Source organism: Neopelma chrysocephalum, unplaced genomic scaffold, assembly GCF_003984885.1.
Source record: "Neopelma chrysocephalum unplaced genomic scaffold, ASM398488v2 Primary Assembly neopelma1_299, whole genome shotgun sequence".
NCBI lineage: Eukaryota > Metazoa > Chordata > Aves > Passeriformes > Pipridae > Neopelma > Neopelma chrysocephalum.
The window spans coordinates 2,157,325-2,178,852 of NW_020897961.1; the positions used below are offsets into that span (position 1 = coordinate 2,157,325).

Genomic DNA, 21,528 nt, shown 5'->3' on the forward strand with positions numbered 1-21,528 from the left:
AGGTCTAATCTCAACTGAGACCTCCCTGCACTGCTAAAATTCCTGTTCTTACAGGATTTCTGGATGAGAGCTCAAAGGAATGCTGCATTCCTCCTCCCTCTAATACAGCTGCCTGAGCCAGACTCTGCTGTCAACCAGCACAGCCCCAAGTCTTATTTTTGCCATTTTTCAAAATCCAGCAACGGCATTCATGGGAGATTATTCCCTCACAGATCACTTGTCAGTAGAAGTAATATGGCTGCTTTAAAATGGGCTTTGGAGGAAACTTAAATTGGAAATAGGACATGCTCTCCTAGATTTGCTGCTGAGCTGTTTGAGGGAAGAGAGAGGAAGCAGCTAAACTGAGCAAGATGCCAAGCACTGGAGCCCAGAGCTCCAGCATTTTCTCTTCAGTTACTGAAATCAACTTCCACCATGTGGAGCAGCCCCAGCTTCCTTTCAAGGCCGAGAAAACCATCCATGTTCAACATCGAAAACAGAGTCCTACAAACTGCAGCCAGCTTCAGGGATGAGAAGGGGTTTACTCATCTTAGCTGCTGCCAGGAGGCCCAGCTGTGGCGACAGGAGGGAGGAGGACTTGCAGAACTCCCTAAAGCCACTGAGAACTTTCACCACTGGGGAAATGGGGAGGAGTGTGGTCACCCTGCTGAAGCCATGAAGTGAGTGCTGCTCTGACACTTGGGAATGAGATAAAATATCAGTGGCCAAGGTTGGGCACTGTTTACACCTCTGCTCCAGGTGAGCAGAGACTTTACAGCCTCTTTCTTGAAGCACTGGTTGTGCTGCTGGGAAGGAGGCAGCAAAACAGTCTGGGCTAAAGGGAAGTACAAAAGGTGAAGCAAAAACCAAGCAGTGTCACAGAACTGTGGAACTGTTGTGGTTGGAAAGACCTCCGAGATCATCGAGTCCAACCATCCCCCCAGCACTGCCAAGGTCACCACTAACCCATGTCCCCAAGTGCCACATCCACGTTTCTGTTAAACTCCTCCAGGGATGGGGACTCCCCCACTGCCCTGGGCAGGTGGGCCAGGGAAGGACAACTCTTTCCATGGAGAAATTCCTCCTGATGTCCAACCTGACCCTCCCCTGGCACAGCTTGAGGCTGTTCCCTCTCCTCCTGCTCCTTGTTCCCTGGGAGCAGAGCCTGATCCCCCCCCGGCTCCCTCCTCCTGTCAGGGGGTTGCAGAGCCAGAAGGTCCCCCCTGAGCCTCCTTTTCTCCAGGTTGAGCCCCCCCAGCTCCCTCAGCTGCTCCTGCTGCTCCAGCCCCTTCCCCAGCTCCGTTCCCTTCCCTGTTTTGGGCCCCTCAGGACAAGAAAGATGTGGAGGGGCCCAGAACTGGGCACAGGGTTTGTGCAGTGCCAGCACAGGGGGACAGTCACTTCCTCACTGCAAAGTTTCAAACCAAAAGTGAAAAAAACGCCCTCCAAACCCAGCTTGGAGGGTCTCCAGCCCTGTTTCCCTTTTTCCCTTCAGGAAGCTCAGGGTAACTCAACTCCTCCACCAGCTCTGCCACAACTTCACCCTGGCTCTGCCATGGAATTCTCTGGAATCAAATCCCACTGACGGCCCCAAGTCTGCACCTGTGGGTGCCAGGACTTCCCAGTCACACATTCACTGCTTTGCTCTTAAGGGATATTACTCAGGAGCAATAAGTCTAAGTGAATATTTGGATACAGCACCTTCCAAACAATCCAGTGTGTTGTCTTGATGGAACTGCTCACAGATGCTAAAGCTGAACAAACCAATCTATTTATTATTTCTCCAGCCTAATATTCAAAGGATTCCATCAATTATAAACAGGCTCACAGTAATCAGCTCGACTCCTGTCTAAAGGCCCAAAGAGCATCTAATCTGAAGGCTGTGTATCAGCTGATCCTGCTGGAGATGATAAATTTGGGATGACCCAGAAGCTTGCCAAACTTCCCTGAAATTAAGTGTCACTTTTATAGACATGAATTAAGCTTTAAAACAAGCTTTGGGATGAAATGAGTGTTATCAGGCAGTAACACCAGGCTGAGAAACATTTGGAGATTGCTCACCCTGACAGCCCAACTAGAGTTTAACAGCCTACAGAGGGACTTTGAAGGGGAGAGATGGTCACGTCACAGCTCAGGATTGCTCCAGTGTCTGGGGCAAAACTGGGCTGCAGCTCCTGGAAGCTACATTGCAGCATTTCAACTCCATCATGGAAATTATAGTTTTTAAAGTTCTTCCTCTGAAAGTCAAAGAGCTCATGGAGGGACCCAGTTGAGCTCTCAGCCCTGAGCCAGGACTCTCTGTCTATAAACCCACGGCACATTTTGGGATATCAAGGAGTTCTGGCTGTGCTTTGCCAGTTTGCCAGTGCCATACACACAACCAGCCTTTCTAAGGTCCTGCACGGGGATGAATTATGTAAATAAATGAACAACTATGTTATTTTTGGAAGCTGAACAGATAAACTGAATTTCTACCAGTACAACTGTCCCTCTCAGCAGGAGGGCCATCTCTGCACAGGCTGAAAAACTGAGCTGTGAGACAGCCCTGCTGAACAGCTCCCAGAGACTGCTGACTGTGCTGAGGAGCACAATGTCCAGAAGAAACCCCACAGACAGAATCACTGAGGCTGGAAAAGCCCTCCAGGATCATTGAGTCCAACCTGTGCTCCATCCCCACCCGGTCCCCCAGCCCAGAGCACTGAGTGCCACCTCCAGTCCTGCTTTGGACACCTCCAGGGGTGGGGACTCCCCCACCTCCCTGGGCAGCCCCTTCCAGTGCCTGACCACCCTTTCCATGGAGAAATTCCTCCTGATGTCCAACCTGACCCTCCCCTGGCACAGCTTGAGGTCGTTCCCTCTCCTCCTGCCCCTTGTTCCCTGGGAGCAGAGACCCCCCCCGGCTCCCCCCTCCTGTCAGGGGGTTGCAGAGCCAGAAGGTCCCCCTGAGCCTCCTTTTCTCCAGGCTGAGCCCCCCCAGCTCCCTCAGCTGCTCCTGCTGCTCCAGCCCCTTCCCCAGCTCCATTCCCTTCCCTGGACACGCTCCAGCCCCTCAGTGTCTTATTTAACTTAATTATGAAAGAATACAAGTAGATCAGTGGTTGAAAAATCCCCCAGAACTATAAGGAAAGGACCCAGCCATCCCTGTCCAGGAGTGCAGTCACCACCAGCCTGGAAAAGCCAATCTGGTGTCACATTGTGCTTCACAAACTCTAATGGCTTTCACAAGGCTGTTGGTCTGAGAAGAGCAATACAGAGCTGACAAATGAGTGTGGTTCTACCAAGCACTCCCCTGAAATAAAAGCCTCTGCTCTGAAGCAATGATTATCTGCGAAAGCTGAAACTCAGTGCAGAGAGAGGAATTTCACACCAGGAGAATGTTTACAGGGAAAAAAAGTTCCCAATTTCCTGCTGTTTTGCAAGAGTGCAGTTGAAAAGGGCCAGAGCTGAAGGATGGTGGCACAGCAGGATCCATCACCACCACTTTTAAGGATCATTTCCAAAGTTGAAACATAACTGCTGCACTTGAGCCACCACCCAAAAGACTAGAATTCATTACTAGAAAATTAATAATAATAATAATAATAATAAATTATAGTAACATCAAGAAATGCCATTGGTGAAGAACCTGTTCAGACTGTATCAGTATTTAATACAAATTTAAAAATAAGGGCATTCTGGACAGTGGAATTTTTCAGACTGCCCAAGCACAAGAGGAGAAACCTTCAGGTTCACTCCTAGAACTCCTCAACCTTCAAGAAATCCTTGCCAAGCCCATCAAGACCTACTTTAGATTCTCTCTTTGTCTGCAAAAGTGCTCTTAAAAGTACAGAAGGCTCGTGATTTGTGAAGGACTCGCTTCCATGAGCTCAGAGCAGGAGAGAGGGCACGAGAAGGGACTGCAGGACTGCACCCTGAATGCAAAACCACTGTCATTCCCAAAGGGATGGGAAGTTTGGACTTCCAGCTGCTTCAGATCCATCTTGTTGTACACAAAATGAACACCTGGAATGTTTTTAACATCTAGGAAAAGTCTCCTGAATTAGTGAAAGGAATAAGCTGCCTCCCAGGCAGCCCAAACCCAACATGGTGTAGAGCAAACGAGACTGGCAAAGTTCAAGGTGGGAATGCCAGGAGCTGGAATAAATTCCAGCCTCAACAGTTGATCATAAAAGAGCTCAAGAACTCTCAAAACTGGCTTTTTGCTTCTCCCCAGATGCCTGTTTTAATCCAAGAGCACCTTTTCCTCTGCAGCACAGAAGTGCCTGGGCAGTGGGAATATAAATCCTCCAATACTCAAAGGTAGAATTTCTTGTCAAATTATGGCTTTGACAGGAGCAACCTCAGAGACCAATGATATTTTCAGCTGTATCAACACCAGAAGAAAAGCCTTTTGTATCTGGCCCCTTTGACAAAGAACATCGTGACAAGCCAGAGCGTTCCCTGAACAAACTGTTTGCCAGGAATGTGTCCCACTGGTGACCTCCACCAGAGTTTGGAGAAGGGAGTCCACGGGCAGCAACACTGTGGCAGCTCAGCCCTCCCCCAAACTGTAGGTTCTTGGGACCTCCTCTCACCCGAGGAGAGATGGAGGAAGGATGTTCATCCCTCAGTCCAAGTAGCTTCACTCACTTCTACACTGGGTTTGCCATCCTGAGAGAACTGTTGCTCCCAAAAACTGGACCACAGAACAGTTTGGGGTGGAAGGGACCTCAAAGATCAACCAGTCCAACTGGTGATTCAGTTGGCTTCCCACTGCCAGAGGGCAGGGTTAGATGGGATATTGGGAAGGAATTCTTCCCTGTGAGGGTGGGGAGGCCCTGGCACAGGTTGCCCAGAGAAGCTGTGGCTGCCCCATCCCTGGGAGTGTCCAAGGCCAGGTTGGAGCAACCTGGGCTAGTGGAAGGTGTCCCTGCCCATGGAAGAGGGGCAGATGCAGATTATCTTTAATGTCCTTCCAACCCAAGCCATTCCAAGATTCTATGATTCTTTATTCACAGGGAAAAAAAAAAAACAAACCCAATAAATCTGCAAGAACTTGACATTTTTAAGAACTGCACATCAGTGCCAGCTCGGGCTGAAGTTCAGGGTGGAAGGTGCCAGCCTGCAAAAGTCTGTTCCTGAGGTCAGAACAAATCCAAAAAGAGAAAGAACTACAGGTTGCTACAATCTGGATCTTATTTTGTTGTGTTTTACTGAGACACTTTTCAGTCACTCAGGGCACATTCCCTTCTCCACCTTCCCATGTGCCTGCACTGTCCCTTGTGTGGGGAGAGTGTCACCTTCTGAAGAAAGGACATTAAACCTTATCCTTGCCTGAATGTATCCTGTATTTTGCTCCAGCTTAGATTTAATTTCAAAGACCAACACCCTCCAAACCCCTTCCAAAATCTAAAACAAACCCCCCAAGAAGGGGGGTTGTGTGTATGGCACTTCAAATATAAATGCATTTATACTGATTTTCCTTTATTATACGTGGGGTAATTCTGCCACCTCCACCACATGAGGGGAGAGTCAGGCCCTCAAAACTGAGCATTCACCATCTCCTCTGCTCCTGAGAAGTTGCTACATCAGTGCCAGTAAATTAGTATTGCAGTCAGGTCCTGGCAGCTTCCACATGGTGGGACTTCAGCACCTTCTGCTGCCTGGACTCTTCCCTTTTAACTGGTGTTCACTCTTTATTTACACAGACATTTCCTGAGGAATTGATCTTCTCTATGCCTGGCTTTGGTCACTGTATTTATTCTGCTCACTAAGAGTAACGTGTTATTTAGCAAACTGATTTTTCATCTCCCCAGGGCCAATATTTGATTTCTGTGGCACATTTTGGGGACTGCACCAGCCTCGCTAATCCCTGGCCCAGCTGTGGGCTGCTGGTGCCACCTGGAGTACAACAGCTGCACCCAAAACCTCCCAAATCCCAAACACTGGAGCACACAGTCTGCAAAATCTCTTTGGATCTCATTCCCAAAGTCTGGACGCTCCAAAAGCTCAGCACAGGGAGCCAAGCTGAGCTGGTCACGAGAGCTCGGAGCTGCAGGCACCGGAAAGCTCAGCCCAGGAAGGGACAGCAAAAGCCACCAAATGCTTTTAAAAACCTCAACTCGAAGTTGGAGAGCACTTGAAAAGCCCAGCTTTCAGTATTTTTCTGAAATCAGCCTCTTGCTTGCCCAAATACACCGAGAAACACAGACTAAAGTACATTTTTAGCTCGACTACGAAGTCAAAGCACAACAAAAAGTGGCTGCTGAAGCTGCCCAGGCCATTTTGGACATGAGCTGTGTCCTAATACACCCCTTGCCTTTGGATACAAGTAAAATAGAGGTATCCTGGACACCCTGGGGCTAAATTGCAGACCAGGAAAGACAGAGCAATACAAGAGGACTGCAGCAAAACTGTTCCCGTGGGATCAGAGACACAACAGAATAATTTATCCAATGTCAGGGGGGTCAGTCTTTGGCATCAGTAACCCACCCCCACATCCAGAAATACATGGGAGGAACAGAGTAAGGAATCAGAGAATTCCAGAATGGTTTGTGTTGGAAGGGACCTTAAAGACCATGCAGTTCCACCCCCTGCCATGGGCAGGGACACCTTCCACTAGCCCAGGTTGCTCCAAGCCCCATCCAACCTGGCCTTGGACACTTCCAGAGATGGGGCAGCCACAGCTTCTCTGGGCAACCTGTGCCAGGGCCTCCCCACCCTCCCAGCCAAGAATTCCTTCCCAATATCTAATCTAAAACTACTTTTTCAGTTTGAAGCCACTGCCCTTGGAATCTCCTGAGCAAACATTCAGCCCTTCAGGGCGTTAAGTTGGTTTTTCCTGTGTCACTCCTGTACATTTAAGAGAAGCACCTCAGGTAGGACCTGCGGCTCTGCCAAACACACCTCTGAGGTGACAGGGCTGCTGGAAGGGGCTGGCACTGTGCCACACCAGGGTTGAGCTCCAAATCCTGCAGGAAGTCAGTGCAGTGAAAGAACAACTCTCCCAGCTGCCAGGCTGCACTCCTGTGCTCAGCAGGAAAACATGTTTGGCTTCCAGTGGGACCATCAGCATCAATAAAACATTTGGCAAATCAAGGTGGGGCTGTGACTAACGATGGTAACAACCCCAAGAGGGGTAACACTGAATCATGGGATGTGCTGAGCTGGGAGGGACCCCCAAGGACCATCCAGTCCAACCCTCAGCCCTGCACAGGCCCAGCCCCAAGAGTCACCCCCTGTGCCCCAGAGGATCAGCCAAACCCTCCCTGAGCTCTGGCAGCCTTGGGGCTGTGCCCACTGCCCTGGGGAGCCTGGGCAGTGCCCAACCAGCCTCTGGGGGAAGAACCTTTGGCTGAGATCCCACCTAAACCTTCCCCTGACACATAGAGGAGTGTTTTGGTTTGGGTTTTTTGTTTTTTTTTTTTTTGTTTTGTTTTTCGGTTTTTTTACAGAAAACAACCCCACACTGTTTGTTTTTTACAGTCATCTGTCCTATTAAAACAGCAGCTTGAGACTCCCTCTAAAGCTAAACAAGGATCAAGATGCACTTCCTGAAAAGTCAGCAGCTCTAGGAAGGCTCCGAAGCACTTCACCATGTCCAAAATCCCCCTGGCACCCAGGTCAAACAAAAAGAAAAACTTCCATCCCAGCAGGGATCGTTTCAAGAATCTACAAGCAACCACAGAAAGCAAATGTTAATATTGGGCTGTAATTCCTAATAACCACAGGAAACATTCCCATGAAGAGTTTGCTTCTATTTTCAGTTTATTTCATTTATTTCCCTCTACCTAAACACATGGAATGACTAAAGCATCAGGAGCACCACTGCAAATCTCACACACAAACACTGCCAGCGTCTCTCCCACTCCACTTTTCCTGGAGGCACTAAAGAGCCTGGGCTGTATCTGTGTTTTATGCAAGGCTGAGCACTGATGGGATGGAATCAGGGCTGGCTCACAGCACAAGCTGTGACTTTAAAAAGCAACTATTACTGAGCACCTTTTATCAAGGTATCTGCAAGCAGGCAACTACAAGGGCTTACACACCTCGACAACACAACCCAACCCAGCTAAATTTAGCCCAGATTCAATGCCAGGGCTAAAATAAAACCACTGCTTAAGCAATATTCACTTTATCTACAGCAAGGGAAATTTGTTTGAAGGTGAATCAAGAGGTTACAACAGCCTGAAGAGATGCTGCTCAAAGGCAAGCTCTGTTATGCAAGTGCAGTGTCAAAGAACAGCTTTCTCTGAACCACTAATACTTGTTTTCCTTCTCTTCGGGCTAATTGTGCCCTCAGGGATAATCCTGAAAAGGACTTTTTACAAGAGCTTGTAGTGCCAAGACAAGGGGGAATGGCTTCAAACTCAGAAGGCAGAGTTAGATTGGATATTGGGAAGGAATTCCTGGTTGGGAGGGTGGGGAGGCCCTGGCACAGGTTGCCCAGAGAAGCTGTGGCTGCCCCAGCCCTGGAAGTGTCCAAGGCCAGGTTGGAGCAACCTGGGCTAGTGGAAGGTGTCCCTGCCCATGGCAGGGGGTGGAACTGGATCATCTTTAAGGTCCCTTCCAACCCAAACCACTCTGTGATTCCATCCCCAAAGCAACCAGCTGCTGCTCAATAAATCAGATTCTCTTTTGACTCCACTGCACTTGTTATCTGTGGAGGGAATGACGCTGAGGGAAGGAGGGAGTTGGTTTATTTTTATAGCCACAAAAACCTCTCTTGGTTTGTTATTGGCAGGAAAAATGTTACATGACACGAAAAAGAAACAACTTTTCTTCTTCACTGCTGAGTGACCATTAAAGAATTGGGTGAGCAGCAGAGGAGGGGAGGGCTGGGAGGGGCAGCTGGAACTACAAGGAGACAGATACAATAGTTTTAGGCCTTTGAAAATGCAGATTTGAAACAGCAGCTCATACTGGTTGATCCAATACTGGCATTACCCGGAATGCCAAAGGAAGGGAGAAATATGGACCCACTAATCAGGATAATGAATTCCTGTCCCTGGAGCACCACAAGGAAACTAAAACTCCCTAGGGAGCCTTCCTTTGTGTCAAAAAATCGATGGGAGGAAGGTGACCTTCCATTTGCCAAATGGCCACTTCTTACAAAAGCAAAGTTTCATCCACGCCCCAAAAGCAAACCAACAGTGACTGGGTGAGACAAACACTCCTACAACCCTACAAATACCACCCAGGGCCAGCACAGAGCCCTGCACCCCAAAAAAGGCAGGGCAGGGTGCCAAAAACCACCCACTCTCCCTCTCAGGGGTCAGTACCACAGCCCACCCGGGGTCCTGTGTCCCAAAGCAACAATCCCACAGGGCATGGGGAGAACTTCAGAGCTCAGCTCTCAGTGACCACAAGGGCCTGCTCAGAAGCACCAGGAGAGATGTCCAGGACAGTGGTGGAGTCACCAGCCCTGGAAGTGTTTAAAAACATGTGGATGTGGCACTTGAGGACGTGGGTTAGTGGTGAACGTGGTGGTGGCACTGAGTTGGTGGTTGGACTTGATGATCTGAAAGACCTTTTCCAACCTTAACGATTCCATAATATTGATTTAGCAACAAAACTGAGCACACTCTCTCCTAAGAGGTAAAAGAAATTAGACTGAACTGCCTTCAGTCTCCACCTGAGCAGCAAGGGGAAGCTCCATCACCTTTCCAGGGCTCAGTCTGGCTCCTCTCATGCTTGTCCTTTACTTTAAAAAAGTCATGAAATTCATTCCAACTGTTTTCCAGAGCTCATTGGAGATCTGACCTAATCATCTGGTGGATGGTTAGTTTAAAATTAGTTTGAACTTATTCCTAGTCTGGAAATACATTTCAGTAACAAAATCAGAGTTTGAAACTGAAATAAAAGCAGGGGACTAAAGGGAAAACAGAGGTGCAAAGCTGATCTTGAAATATTCTCTGATCTAGAAATATTCTCCACTCTGGGAGGCACGTGGGACCATCAGCATCACTCCCAAGCTGATACTTTAAACCCTGGGAACTCCAAGTTGGACATGAGCCAGCAGTGTGTCCTGGGGCCAGGAGGGACAATGGGATCCTGGGGAGCATTGGGAAGAGCATTGGAGCAGGTCAGGGAGGGATCCTGCCCCTCTGCCCAGCCCTGGGGAGGCACATCTGCAGGGCTGGGCCCAGCTCGGGCTCCTCAGCACAGCAGGGACAGGGAGCTCCTGGAGCAGGGCCAGGAGGCCACAGAGGTGATGTGGGGTCTGGAGCCTCTCTCTGATGAGCAGAGACTGAGGGAGCTGGGCCTTGTCTAGAGTAGAGAAGGCTGAGCAGGGATCTCATCAATCCATACAAATATCTCCATGGCAGGAGCCAAGAGGATGGTGCCAAACTCTCCTCAGTGGTGCCCAGTGACAGGACAAGGAGTGATGTCCATAAACTAAACCACAAGTTCCACCTCAACATAAGGAGAACCTCTTCCCATGGAGGTGGCAGAGCACTGGAACAGCTGCCCAGGGAGGCTGTGGAGTCTCCCTGTCTGGAGACATTCCAAACCCACCTGGCTGTGTTCCTGTGTCACCTGCTCCAGGTGACCCTGCCTGGGCAGGGGGTTGGACTGGATGATCTCCAGAGGTCCCTCACAACCCCAACTATGCTGTGTTCTGTGATCTTTGTCCTGCCATGACTGAGGGTCCAGAGCAGCATCTGTCACACAAAGAACACCCTCTTCCACTGCTCTGGTCAAAGTCCACCCCAAGCCCCCCAGTCCTGTCCCACCCCGGGGCTGTGCAGCCTCACCTTGTTTCGTGAGCGTGTCCCTCAGGGCCGGCGTTATCATCTCCCTCTTCTCCTCCTCCTCCTTCCTCCCAGGGTTCTCTCTCCTTCCAACATCTCCCTCCTGGAGCTCATGTTCTCTCTGTTCAAAGACAGTGAATTACAACCATTCACATTCCAGCATCACACTTTAAACACTGTGGCACAGTTCAGTTAAACCAGTGGCGAGTGCTCACACGGCAATTCCTGCTTTGGTGTAATCCTGCATTTTATCCCTTTTCCCTCCAGACTCTGGCCCTTTGGTAATTTAGGACAGTAAATCTGAAAGGAAAACCCCACAACACACTGGAGTTTTTTCTACTAACACAGCAATGACATTCTCAAGGATGTTTTAACAAACAGGGTGTTAAATCCCATCCAAGAGCGAGAGGGACTCCAGGATTTAAGCCCCAGTGTTCCATGGCTGCACAACCACCCCTTATCTCCACAAACCAGCATGTCTGGAGGGACACATATTTGGGAGAGGAACCCACACCACTCCAGTGACAGCCCAGGAGTTCACAGAGCAGAATTTGTGCTCTCCACAAGCCCCCTGAGGCAGCACCCACAGGCACCACCAAAATTCAGCCACCAGCAAAGATCCTGCAAGGAAAGGCTGTTCCCTGCCCCACAGCCAACTCCAGCAGCATCCCATGGGAGTCTGGCTTCCAGCTGAGCCCTTGGAGCTTACTAAAAACCAAAGGCAAGGAATATCAGGTATTAGGATACGGTTCCAAGCAGGAGAAGCAAACACTGGCACGTAAAAAGTGGTGAATCCCCCACTGAGTGTCACTTCTGAGACTTTCTGGGTATTTATTGTCTCATGTCTGCACAAAGAAGCATCAAAGTGTAAATAATGACTTGGATATTTCATGCAACTTGTAATCTGTCAGCTCTTTATGGCTTTTATTACCAGAGTTATGGATAAACAACAAACAAAACCAAGCAGAGGACATTTTGTCTGCACAAAACTGAGGGTATTTCACAGCCAAGGCTCTTTTGTGCCAAAGGCATCAAGAAGTTCATAGAAATGCTTCCAGTTTTTGAGTCTGCCCACCAACTGTCAGCATCACTAAGGAAACCAGTGCTCCTGACTTGCCAGACTGTTCTTCCCAAGCAGGGAAAGGAATTTGGCTGCTCCTGGATGTAAACAGGCTTATTTTGTACCTGAGAAAATAAAAGGTGCCTCCAAAAAAAAAAATCAGAAGTAGTAATAATCCCCCCCCACCACAGACTCGGAGGTTAAAGGACAAAACAGTTCCTGATAAGCACTGGAGAAGGAAGCAGGAGAGTAAAATATTTAGGGACAGAGATTATTGCCTTCCTTACTCATTTGGGTTAAAACTGGGCTTGCAGGCTCAGGGATGTTGTGCAGGAAGATCTTTTCCAACAACCACAACATGGTCCTTCCTGAAGGAGAAAGCTGTGTCCATCTTCTGCTTCCTCACACTCAGTTTGCTGAGCTTCCAGGAGGGAATTCCTTGGGTTCTATAACACATCCAAACTCCCCTCCAAAGGCTACATCTAATAATTACCTGTCATTTGGTGGGTTTACAAGCTCATTTCTTGAGCCTTGATCTTCATTTATCAGCAAGACTCTTCAACAATAAAATATTAATACTGCTGGGAAAGCTTCATGCATAAGGAGGGAAGGAGATGGAAGATGAAGATTTTATCTATTAAGTGTTAAAATAAAGAGTTTCTCCTGCCACAAGTCATCATTTAAGCCTGAACTAGGCCCAAGGAAAGGTTCTGCCTTAGTCTGAGCACCCTGGGCTAGTGGAAGGTGTCCCTGCCCATGGCAGGGGGTGGGACTGGATGAGCTTTAAGGTCCCTTCCAACCTCAACCATTCCATGATTCTGAGATTTGGGAGCCACTCAAAATGCTCAGTAGGATTCAAACATGGGCATGTGCCCTGTAATCTCATGCCAGGCCAATTCTCCCAGAAGAACTAACCCTACATTAGGGACCACATCATAACATTTAAAATGCAGCAAATTGATTTAATTCCAAATGAGACATCCCACCCAAGCCACTCTCCAGATATGGAAGGAGTCTTTCTGCATTTAAAGCATTTGCATTTCTACCTCCCTGTCACTGCAGGGCCTGAAAAAGGCACCTAAAATCCCATTCTGGCAGGGCAGAAATACAGTTCAATAATCATTTTTCCCCTCCCAGAGATGATCATAATTTTCCCTCCCCACACCCTGATGTCAAAGCCTGCAAACAAAACAATCCTGTGTTTTTCCCTGAGCTGCAATCCCTGACTCGTTCCCTTTGGCAAGTGATGGGCTTCAGATACTCCTTGTGTGGGAAATGGGAATTCCCAGCCCAGGGATTTGTATTTATTTGCTTAATAAACCTTTCATATCTGTTATTTAGGGTTGGAGCAGAGAGAACAAAAGTTAACTTTGCACAGAGCAAACTTCTCCAGTTGTGGTGATTTAGCAGAAAGCCCTGTAGTAAATCCAAGGCAAATTCCTGCCTTTCCATAACAAATCAAACAAGCAGTGACAAGAGCCAGCTTTTCAGGCCCTTTTTTCACTGCCAGAAAAATGAAGAGTCATCCCCTGGTGTGTAGTCCCAAAGAAGAGAACCTACAGATGAGAAACCTATGGATACACCTGGATTCCCTAGAATCAGGACTCAGCAGAGCTCCACTGCAATCTGCTGGAGGGTTGGTTGGGTTTGATTTGAATAAAAGCAGCTGAACCTCAGATAGAGGTGAAGGAAAGGAGGAATCTCTTCCCTTTTCCTGCCATCCAGGCAGAGCAGCACAGCTCCTGTGGGCACAGAGCACCCAGTTCTGAGGGGTCCAGAGCATCCGACAAAGGGCACAGTCCCAAAAAGAGGCTCAGCACCCCCTGTCAAGGCAGAGGTGCTGCTGCCACTTGGATAAACCACCTTCCAAGTGTTTCAAAGGGTTTCCTACAGATTTGCTTCCCAAACTCAGCCCCAGCTGCATCCAAGTGTGACCAACAGGACGTGCTGCTGCCACTTCTCCTCTTTGAAGAGCTCTCTCCAGGATGTCCAAGTGCCCAGTATCTCCCTGCTTTCTATTTTGTTGCACCAAATATACTGCAAACTAATATTGCAGAGGGGAGAAAAATAAAAAAAGGTACCTAAACTCCATGTAAAGGCTGAGAAAGTTGGGGCTGTTCAGCCTGGGGGAGGGAAGGTTGTGTGGAGACCTCACAGCACCTTCCAGGATCTAAAGGGGCTCCAAGGCAGCCAGGAAGGGACTCTGCATCAGGAACTGCAGTGACAGGACAAGGAGAACGGGTTCAAACTCAAAGAGGGGAAATTTAGGTTGGATATTGGGAAGAAATTGTTCCCTGTGAGGGTGGGGAGGCCCTGGCACAGGTTGCCCAGAGAAGCTGTGGCTGCCCCTGGATCCCTGGAAGTGTCCAAGGCCAGGTTGGACGGGGCTTGGAGCAACCTGGTCTAGTGGAAGGTGTCCCTGCCCGTGGCAGGGGGTGGAACAAGATGGTCCCTTCCAACCCAAACACATTCTATGATTCCCTAAATTAATTTAATTTAGCACTCTCAGCCCCATGGCTCTATTTGTTGATATGCCATGGCTGAAAAAACAAAGTTCCCCCAGAAGCTTTTACTCTGAGAAGAAAAATGACACCCAGAATACCCCAATTTTGACTAAATTTCTTTCCTGCTTAACCTCCCAGTGGTCAGACAAGAGGGAACCCTTGGCCTTGCCATGATTTACAGCCTCATCCATCTAAAGGCTCCAGGATCTCTTAACAAATGAAAGGCACAAGCATTAGGAAAACAGTGATACATCAGGGGCTGGAGCCAGGACTAACAGAACCAGAGCTGAGGGAAAACACTGGCAGGGCTCTCAGGAAAAGGCTGCCTGGCAGCAGGAAGGATTAGCAAAAGTTTCCCTGGGGAGCTGTTAAATGAAGTACTAAAGTTCATGAATTACATGACTGAAGAGTTAAAGTTCACAGCAAGCAAAGCTCCAGGGGCAGGAGGACAGCCAGGAATGCTGACAGCTTTTCCCTTCCCTCGGGCTCATCTGTCAGGGATGGCAAGAGCCACGTGGGGATTTGGGAAGTTGATGAGACATCAGGCTGCCCACAGGAATGGCACTTGTTTCCTTACAAAACAACCTTCCTGTAAGGCTAAAACACATGGAAAAGAAGGGCCAAGGAGCAGGCTTCCACAGGGATACTCTGGAACACAAGGAGACCTCACTGCTGTTCCAACTTCCTGGGGAGGGGAAGAGGAGGGACAGGGACTGAGCTCTGCTCTGGGGGGACCAGGAACAGCACCCAGGGAATGGCTGGAGCTGTGTCAGGGCAGGCTCAGGTTGGATCTCAGCCAAAGGTTCTTCCCCCAGAGGCTGGTTGGGCACTGCCCAGGCTCCCCAGGGCAGTGGGCACAGCCCCAAGGCTGCCAGAGCTCAGGGAGGGTTTGGCTGATCCTCTGGGGCACAGGGGGTGACTCTTGGGGCTGGGCCTGTGCAGGGCTGAGGGTTGGACTCCGTGATCCTTGGGGGTCCCTCCCAGCTCAGCACATGCTGTGATTCTCTGAGAGGAGCAGAGGTGCTCTGTGGACTGTCCTGCTCCAGGTTCAGAGCTCTGGCTGTCACAGCCCCGCTGTCACAGGCACAGACAGAGCTGCAGCTCGCTCAGCCCGTGGATAAACACCCTGTCAGTCCCACAGCCACCCCGCTCTCTCTGCTGTCACTCACAGCAGAAAGGGCTTGGAGCCTTCACGGGGAACACAAAGATGAATGCTGGAAACTTGGCCTGAGTGAGCTGTGAACCAGCAAACAGCCCAACAGCAAGAAAATCTTATTAAAAAGAGCTGCCAGAGTCAACATAATCCCAGGCTACGTCCCCACACCACCACTGCTGCCCAGTGAAGCACAAGAGCCTGAACCAAAGCAAAGAGCTGAGAGATGGAACTGGGCAATCCATCACCTTGCCAGGACTGAAACACAAGGTGGTTTGGCCAGAAGTAAAAATCACGGCCTGTGCTGTCAAGAAGTGGCCCTTAAACCATAGAATCATCCCAGAATGGTTTGGGTTGAAAGGGACTGTAAAGACCATCCAGTTCTACCCCCTGCCATGGGCAGGGACACCTTCCACTAGACCAGGTTGCTCCAAGCTCCGTCCAACCTGGACTTGGACACTTCCAGGGATGAGGCAGTCACAGCTTCTCTGGGCACCTTGTGCCAGGGCCTCCCCACCCTCATAGGGAACAATTCATTCCCAATGTCCCATCTAACCCTGCCCTCTGTCAGTGGGAAGCCATTCCCCCTTGTCCTGCCACTCTAGGCCCTTGGAAATAGTCTCTCCCCATCTTACTTGTAGGGTCCCTTCAAAGTGGGAAAAGTCCTTGAGAAGTTCTGACTGATACCAAGAAAATTAGAAAAAGAAACAACCCCAGAAGCAAGATTTCTCCCTGTTGGAGTAGAAACCATTGGGAATATTCAATGAGGAAGTGGAAGGAAGCTCCATCCACATCTCACTCCCTACGTAGGGCAGGGTAACAGGTTTCCTTACCTCCTGCTACCCTTCTTCTGTAGGTACCCCTTCTATAGGGCACCCATTCTGTAGGGGACCCCTTCTGTAGGTACCTCTTCTGTAGGGCACCAGAAGGTCCCTCTGAGGCAGCAGATCCCAGCTGCCACCCAAAGAGAGAATGTTTGAACAGACCTGCAGCTCTGTCCCCATAGAGGGAATCTTCCATTTTCTCTTCGTTTGAGAAGTCAGTGCTGAGATTTTTGGACATATCCAGCAGCATTTTAAATCCCAAACTCATGCAGACAAGCAGTGACAGAAGCTTATGCTGCCATCCAAGTGAATCAGTCTGAAGAAACACTGTGCATCTTCCACGAAAAGCAGAGGGATAAATAATCCCACAATGTCCAACATTGCAGGTTTAACATCAGTCAAAATCCTCAAGGGCAAAAAAAACCCCCTCGCAGCTCACAACTTTAAAATCCCTCTGCAGGGTTACAGGGGGGTTTCAGATGGCTCTGCTGCAGGGCAGGTTTTACAAGGTGTCATTAAACCACAGCTCCATTTCACACTCAGCTCCCAGAGCCTGTCAGTGTCTGTTTGATTTGGGAAACTTCCTCGGACACACCATAAAGAAGATTGATTTTCAAAGGAACCCAAAGAGTCAAAACTAAAAATGTGTCTGTGTCCACCCAAAAGTGACTTCTTAGACTTGAAAACTGAGCCATATATTTTTATTTTATTCCTTTCTTCTCTGCTATAAAAATCAGAACTAAGACCCAGGTAACAGGATTTAACAAGAGTCCCAAACTGCCCAACTTAAAACCAGTAAGATTTTCCATTCCAGTCTCTTCTGCTCTCTCACACTCAAAGCAGGCAGCACACACTCTTACCATATTTTGGAGATTTTCCTTAAAATGGCTCTGTAAAAGACTCCTCTACTCCATCATTTCTTTTCCTGACAGTTTAGGACTAAAAGAGCTTTTCACTTCAAGTGAAAAGTTTTCACAAAGTTTTCAAGTGGTCAAAACACCATGGAATTATGGAACGGTTTGGGCTGGAAGGGAACTTAAAGCTCATCTTGTTCCACCCTCTGCCATGGGCAGGGACACCTTCCACTGGCCCAGGTTGCTCCAACCTGGCCTTGGACACTCCCAGGGATCCAGGGGCAGCCACAGCTTCTCTGGGCAACCTGTGCCAGGGCCCCACCATTCTCACAGGGAACAATTTCTTCCCAATATCCAACCTAAATTTCCCCTCTTTGAGTTTGAACCCATTCCCCTTGTCCTGTCACTGCAGTTCCTGATGGAGAGTCCCTTCCTGGTTGCCTTGGAGCCCCTTTAGATCCTGGAAGGTGCTCTGAGGTCACCACACAACCTTCTCTCCTTCAGGCTGAACAGCCCCAAGTTTCTCAGCCTTTACATGGAGTTCAGGTACCTTTTTTGGGGTTGGAAGGGACCTTGAAAGTCATCTCATTCCAATCCCTTCCACTAGCCCAGGTTGCTCCAACCTGGCCCTGGACACTTCCAGGGATGGGGCAGCCACAGCTTCTCTGGGCAACCTGTGCCAGGGTCTCCCCACCCTCACAGCCAGGAATTCCTTCCCAATATCCCATCTAAACCAGTGGGAAGCCATTCCCCCTTGTCCTGTCCCTCCAGCCCTTGTCCCCAGTCCCTCTCCAGCTCTCCTGGAGCCCCTTTAGGCCCTGGAAGGAGATCACAGGTTTCCCTGGAGCCTTCTCTTCTCCAGGTGAACCTCCCCAGCTCCCCCAGCCTGGCTCCAGAGCAGAGGGGCTCTGCTGCATGGAGCTGTGCAATTCTGCTCAACTGTGTCACTGGACTGGCAAGAACCTTAAAAAACACACAGGAAAAAAAAAGACACCTGAGAAATGGAGCACCAAGGTGGTGGGAAATGCTGAGCAAAGGGGTGGGGGGGCTGCAGGGCCAGTGCTGGTCACCTCCAACAATGGATGTGCTCAAGAAAAGGCTGCAAATAAAGAGGAAGCCAAACACTCAAGGGGCACTTCAGTCTGCCAGCATTTTTTATATCTCTCAGTTCTGCTTCACCAACCAATTACTGATTAATTTACAACCCACTAAAGAACAACACAGGATATGGTATCTACCCTCAGGGCAAGCAGTTTTCATTCAGAGATCTCAAATCCCCTTACAAAGAAAGCCACTATCACACCACAGTCAGAACATCCAGCCAGAGGTTACCTTTAAAGTTATTTTTAGGGCTTTTTTCCCTTCTTTTTTTTCCCCTTGGGCACTCACAAGCCTTACTCAGAAAAAGCAAACCTCAAGATCCCTTGTAATGTTGTTTAGGAATTACAAATCTTTCCAATAGCCAGAGAATAAAGATTTGAACAGAGGAAGGTGAAGTGTCCCTGGGACATATCCAGATTTCATGCTGGAAGTGGTCCCTAAGAAGTTAAATTCTGGTTTTTTTAAAGCTTATTTTAAAATGTAAACTGAATTCTGAGCCAGAGTAGCACAGGTCAAAATCCAGAGACTGAGCTGCTGCAGAGAAGGGCTCACTTTTCATAAAGGAATCTTCCACCCATTGAAAGTTTTTGGAGAGGCTCTAAATGTGCACATCCATTTGAACTGACAGCGAAGCACCCAAACTCTGTTCCATTTGGTTAAAATGTGGCTAATGACTCTTTCACACTCTAAAAAGTTTCTACCTGCAGCACCAAGTTGGTCTGTAAACCTTGTGCCTTAAATCCCTTAATGCCCACTGCCCCCTTCCAACCACACCCCAGGCAGCTTCAGCAGGAGTTCCTTCACCCCACATTTGGTCTTCCACAGCTGCCACCCACTCCAAGGGCTCTTAGGGAGCATTGGAAGAGGTGGGATTTACAGTCACAGTGGTGGGACATGGCTGACTTTTTAGGGAACAGTGCCAAAGGGGATCAGGAAAGCTCTCCTGGGGCAAATGGACATAGAAACTCCTTGAACACACGCTGGGGGGAGATTTTGGCTCCTAAAAACTCCTAAGTACACCCCCCTCTCTATCTATACTGCAAATGAGACTGTCAGCATCATTAACCTTTTTGTTTCAGAACAAACCAGCATTAATCTCAAAATTGTGTCAACAAAACATGCCCATTTGATTACTTCCCAGCCCATCACAAAGAAGGAATTAGGGTATTATTATTGCTGTTACTCACGCCTGAAGTTTATAAATGTGAAGGTTAATAAAGTCATTCCATTCCCTGGGAATGAGTCTTGATTGTGATAACTAGAGAGACAGATCAATCTCCCAGCTGGGGGAGATAATCTGCAGCAAGAACTGGTGTCCCTGTGATTAATAACATCTTACAGGCCACAAACACACCCATTAGAGTTCACTTTCATCTGATAAATACATCCAGGGCAGCAACTTTGGAGGACAGGGAAAGTGTGGCCCAACTGTAAAACTCAAAAGTCTACCTAGTTCTTAAATCCACCAAGAACCATCAGCACATATGATAGGATTTGGTGCACTAAGGGTGGGATTTACTGTTGTATCAGCTGGCATTTAATATATTTGAATGTATTACCAATACTACCTGACCTTGGGGCAATTTCTGTGCTCAGATTCCATGTGCAGGAGGCACCATCACCCCAAGCTGTGGAACTTTACCCTCAGCAGCTCTTTAAAACTCCATCTCTTCTCTAAGGGAGAGTATGGAATAGCTACAACTCAAGCAGGAAGAGAGGTTTTGGTGTTCCCCTGAACTCCTGAATCCACCAGCCTGATCCAAGTGACTGCAAGGATGCAGGGCCTGCTCCAAGCCCTCTGACAGTACTTTACAAAATGCAATGAGCCTGCAGCACGTGGGGGAAAAAAAAAGCTGTAAAAGAAAACTCAGCCTTGATTTCCATCAAGTCTGGTAACAAGAGATGGATGCAAAATTAAATTAAGATGACCTGCAGAGATGTGAGTGGACATTTATTAGATACACTCACCTCCACAGCCTCACTGCCAGCCCAGAAAAGGCAGGACAACAAGGAATTATGACCATCTGTGCTAGTGAATCACACAAGAGGTAACACAGAAGAGATCAAAGCTGGGCCTTAAAACGTTTCAAATTGTCTACATTGCACAAGGCAGGACCTGCTGTTCCATCCCCCACGTGCAGAGAGGTGACCACACAACACTGACACCCACAAACCCTGTGCTGGAAACCCTTCTGCCCACTCCAAATCCAAGTAACTCTGAGGATGAAGAACTGCCTGTGATATGACCCTGAAGATACACAAGTTTCTCTCAAACTTGTATGTGAACAGCTCAGGTACAAACCCCCAGAGCAACTCCCTGTGTGGGTAAGGATTTACTGCAGGACAACAAGTTACCTCAGCATAAAATAAAGTGTCAGATTAATTTTATACTGTTCAGAATTCCATGAGAGGAAAGATGGCTAAAGGGAGAGCACAACTCACCTGACACAGGAAACTTCTCACTGCACAAACTCAGAGCCTCCAAAGAGAGGATGGGAGTTCAACTGAGATGGATTTGAACAACTACAGCTTCCTGCCTGGCAGCAAGAGAGCCTGGTTGTGATGAATTACTCTCATAAATGCAGATCATCTGCTCTCTCATATCCAGTCCTCAGCATTCATTTTTATCACAGTAAACAACTGCACCTACAGGGTCCTCTCACAGCTCAAAGGTTTGCACAAACCTGTCCATGTGCACATTCCCCAGCAGAGCCAGCACCAAGACAGAGCCATCCTTCCTCCCAGGCAGGGCCATCAGCTCAGGCTCCCTCATGGAATGCTGACACATCACCAAGAGGGCCCTTTCTCCATTCCCTGCTCTGGTTGCAGGAGCATGAAACCAGAAATGTGGATTGCAGCTGGGCAGATGTGCCATGCAGAACAGGAATAAAGGGGCCAGTAATGAGAACTACAGCTTTTAAGGTCTTAAATTTAATATAAAAAAATAAATAAGGACATGCCCACAGCAGCACATCAGTGACAAAAGCTGATCCAAGTTTTAGGGCCTCCTGTCCATCAGCTGACAACAGCTCATATCCCAAAGGGCCAGGACACTCCCAGGCACGCTGAGAGTGAACTTTCAATTCCACACCTACACTTGCACCCTCAGGATTTAACCACTTGCAAGAGGGCAGCATTCACCTGGCACTGCAGAACGTCTTTGCCATCTCCTCCAAGGAAAAGGCTCAAAAGGTCAGAAACTGCAGCTCAGCTTGAGGGGAGTGTGTGAGCTCAGACACAAACCACAGCTCAACTTGAGGGGAGTGTCTGTGCTCAGACAAACTACAGCTCAACTTGAGGGCAGTGTCTGTGCTCAGACA

At 48.6% G+C, this 21,528-nt stretch overlaps 1 protein-coding gene across 5 annotated transcripts in view; it reads right to left on the reverse strand.

Annotated features, from left to right (window-relative positions):
- LOC113978185 (S-adenosyl-L-methionine-dependent tRNA 4-demethylwyosine synthase-like) overlaps positions 1 to 21,528 on the reverse strand; it is a 100,770-nt gene that overhangs the window by 68,652 nt on the left and 10,590 nt on the right. For all 5 annotated transcript variants that reach the window (XR_003537506.1, XM_027704919.1, XM_027704920.1 and 2 more), the window contains exon 8: positions 10,716 to 10,833. Coding sequence is in view for 4 of the 5 variants with exons in the window: in XM_027704919.1 (XP_027560720.1) it covers positions 10,716 to 10,833 (118 nt within the window). In the remaining variant the exon portion in view is untranslated. The remainder of the gene's footprint in view (positions 1 to 10,715; positions 10,834 to 21,528) is intronic.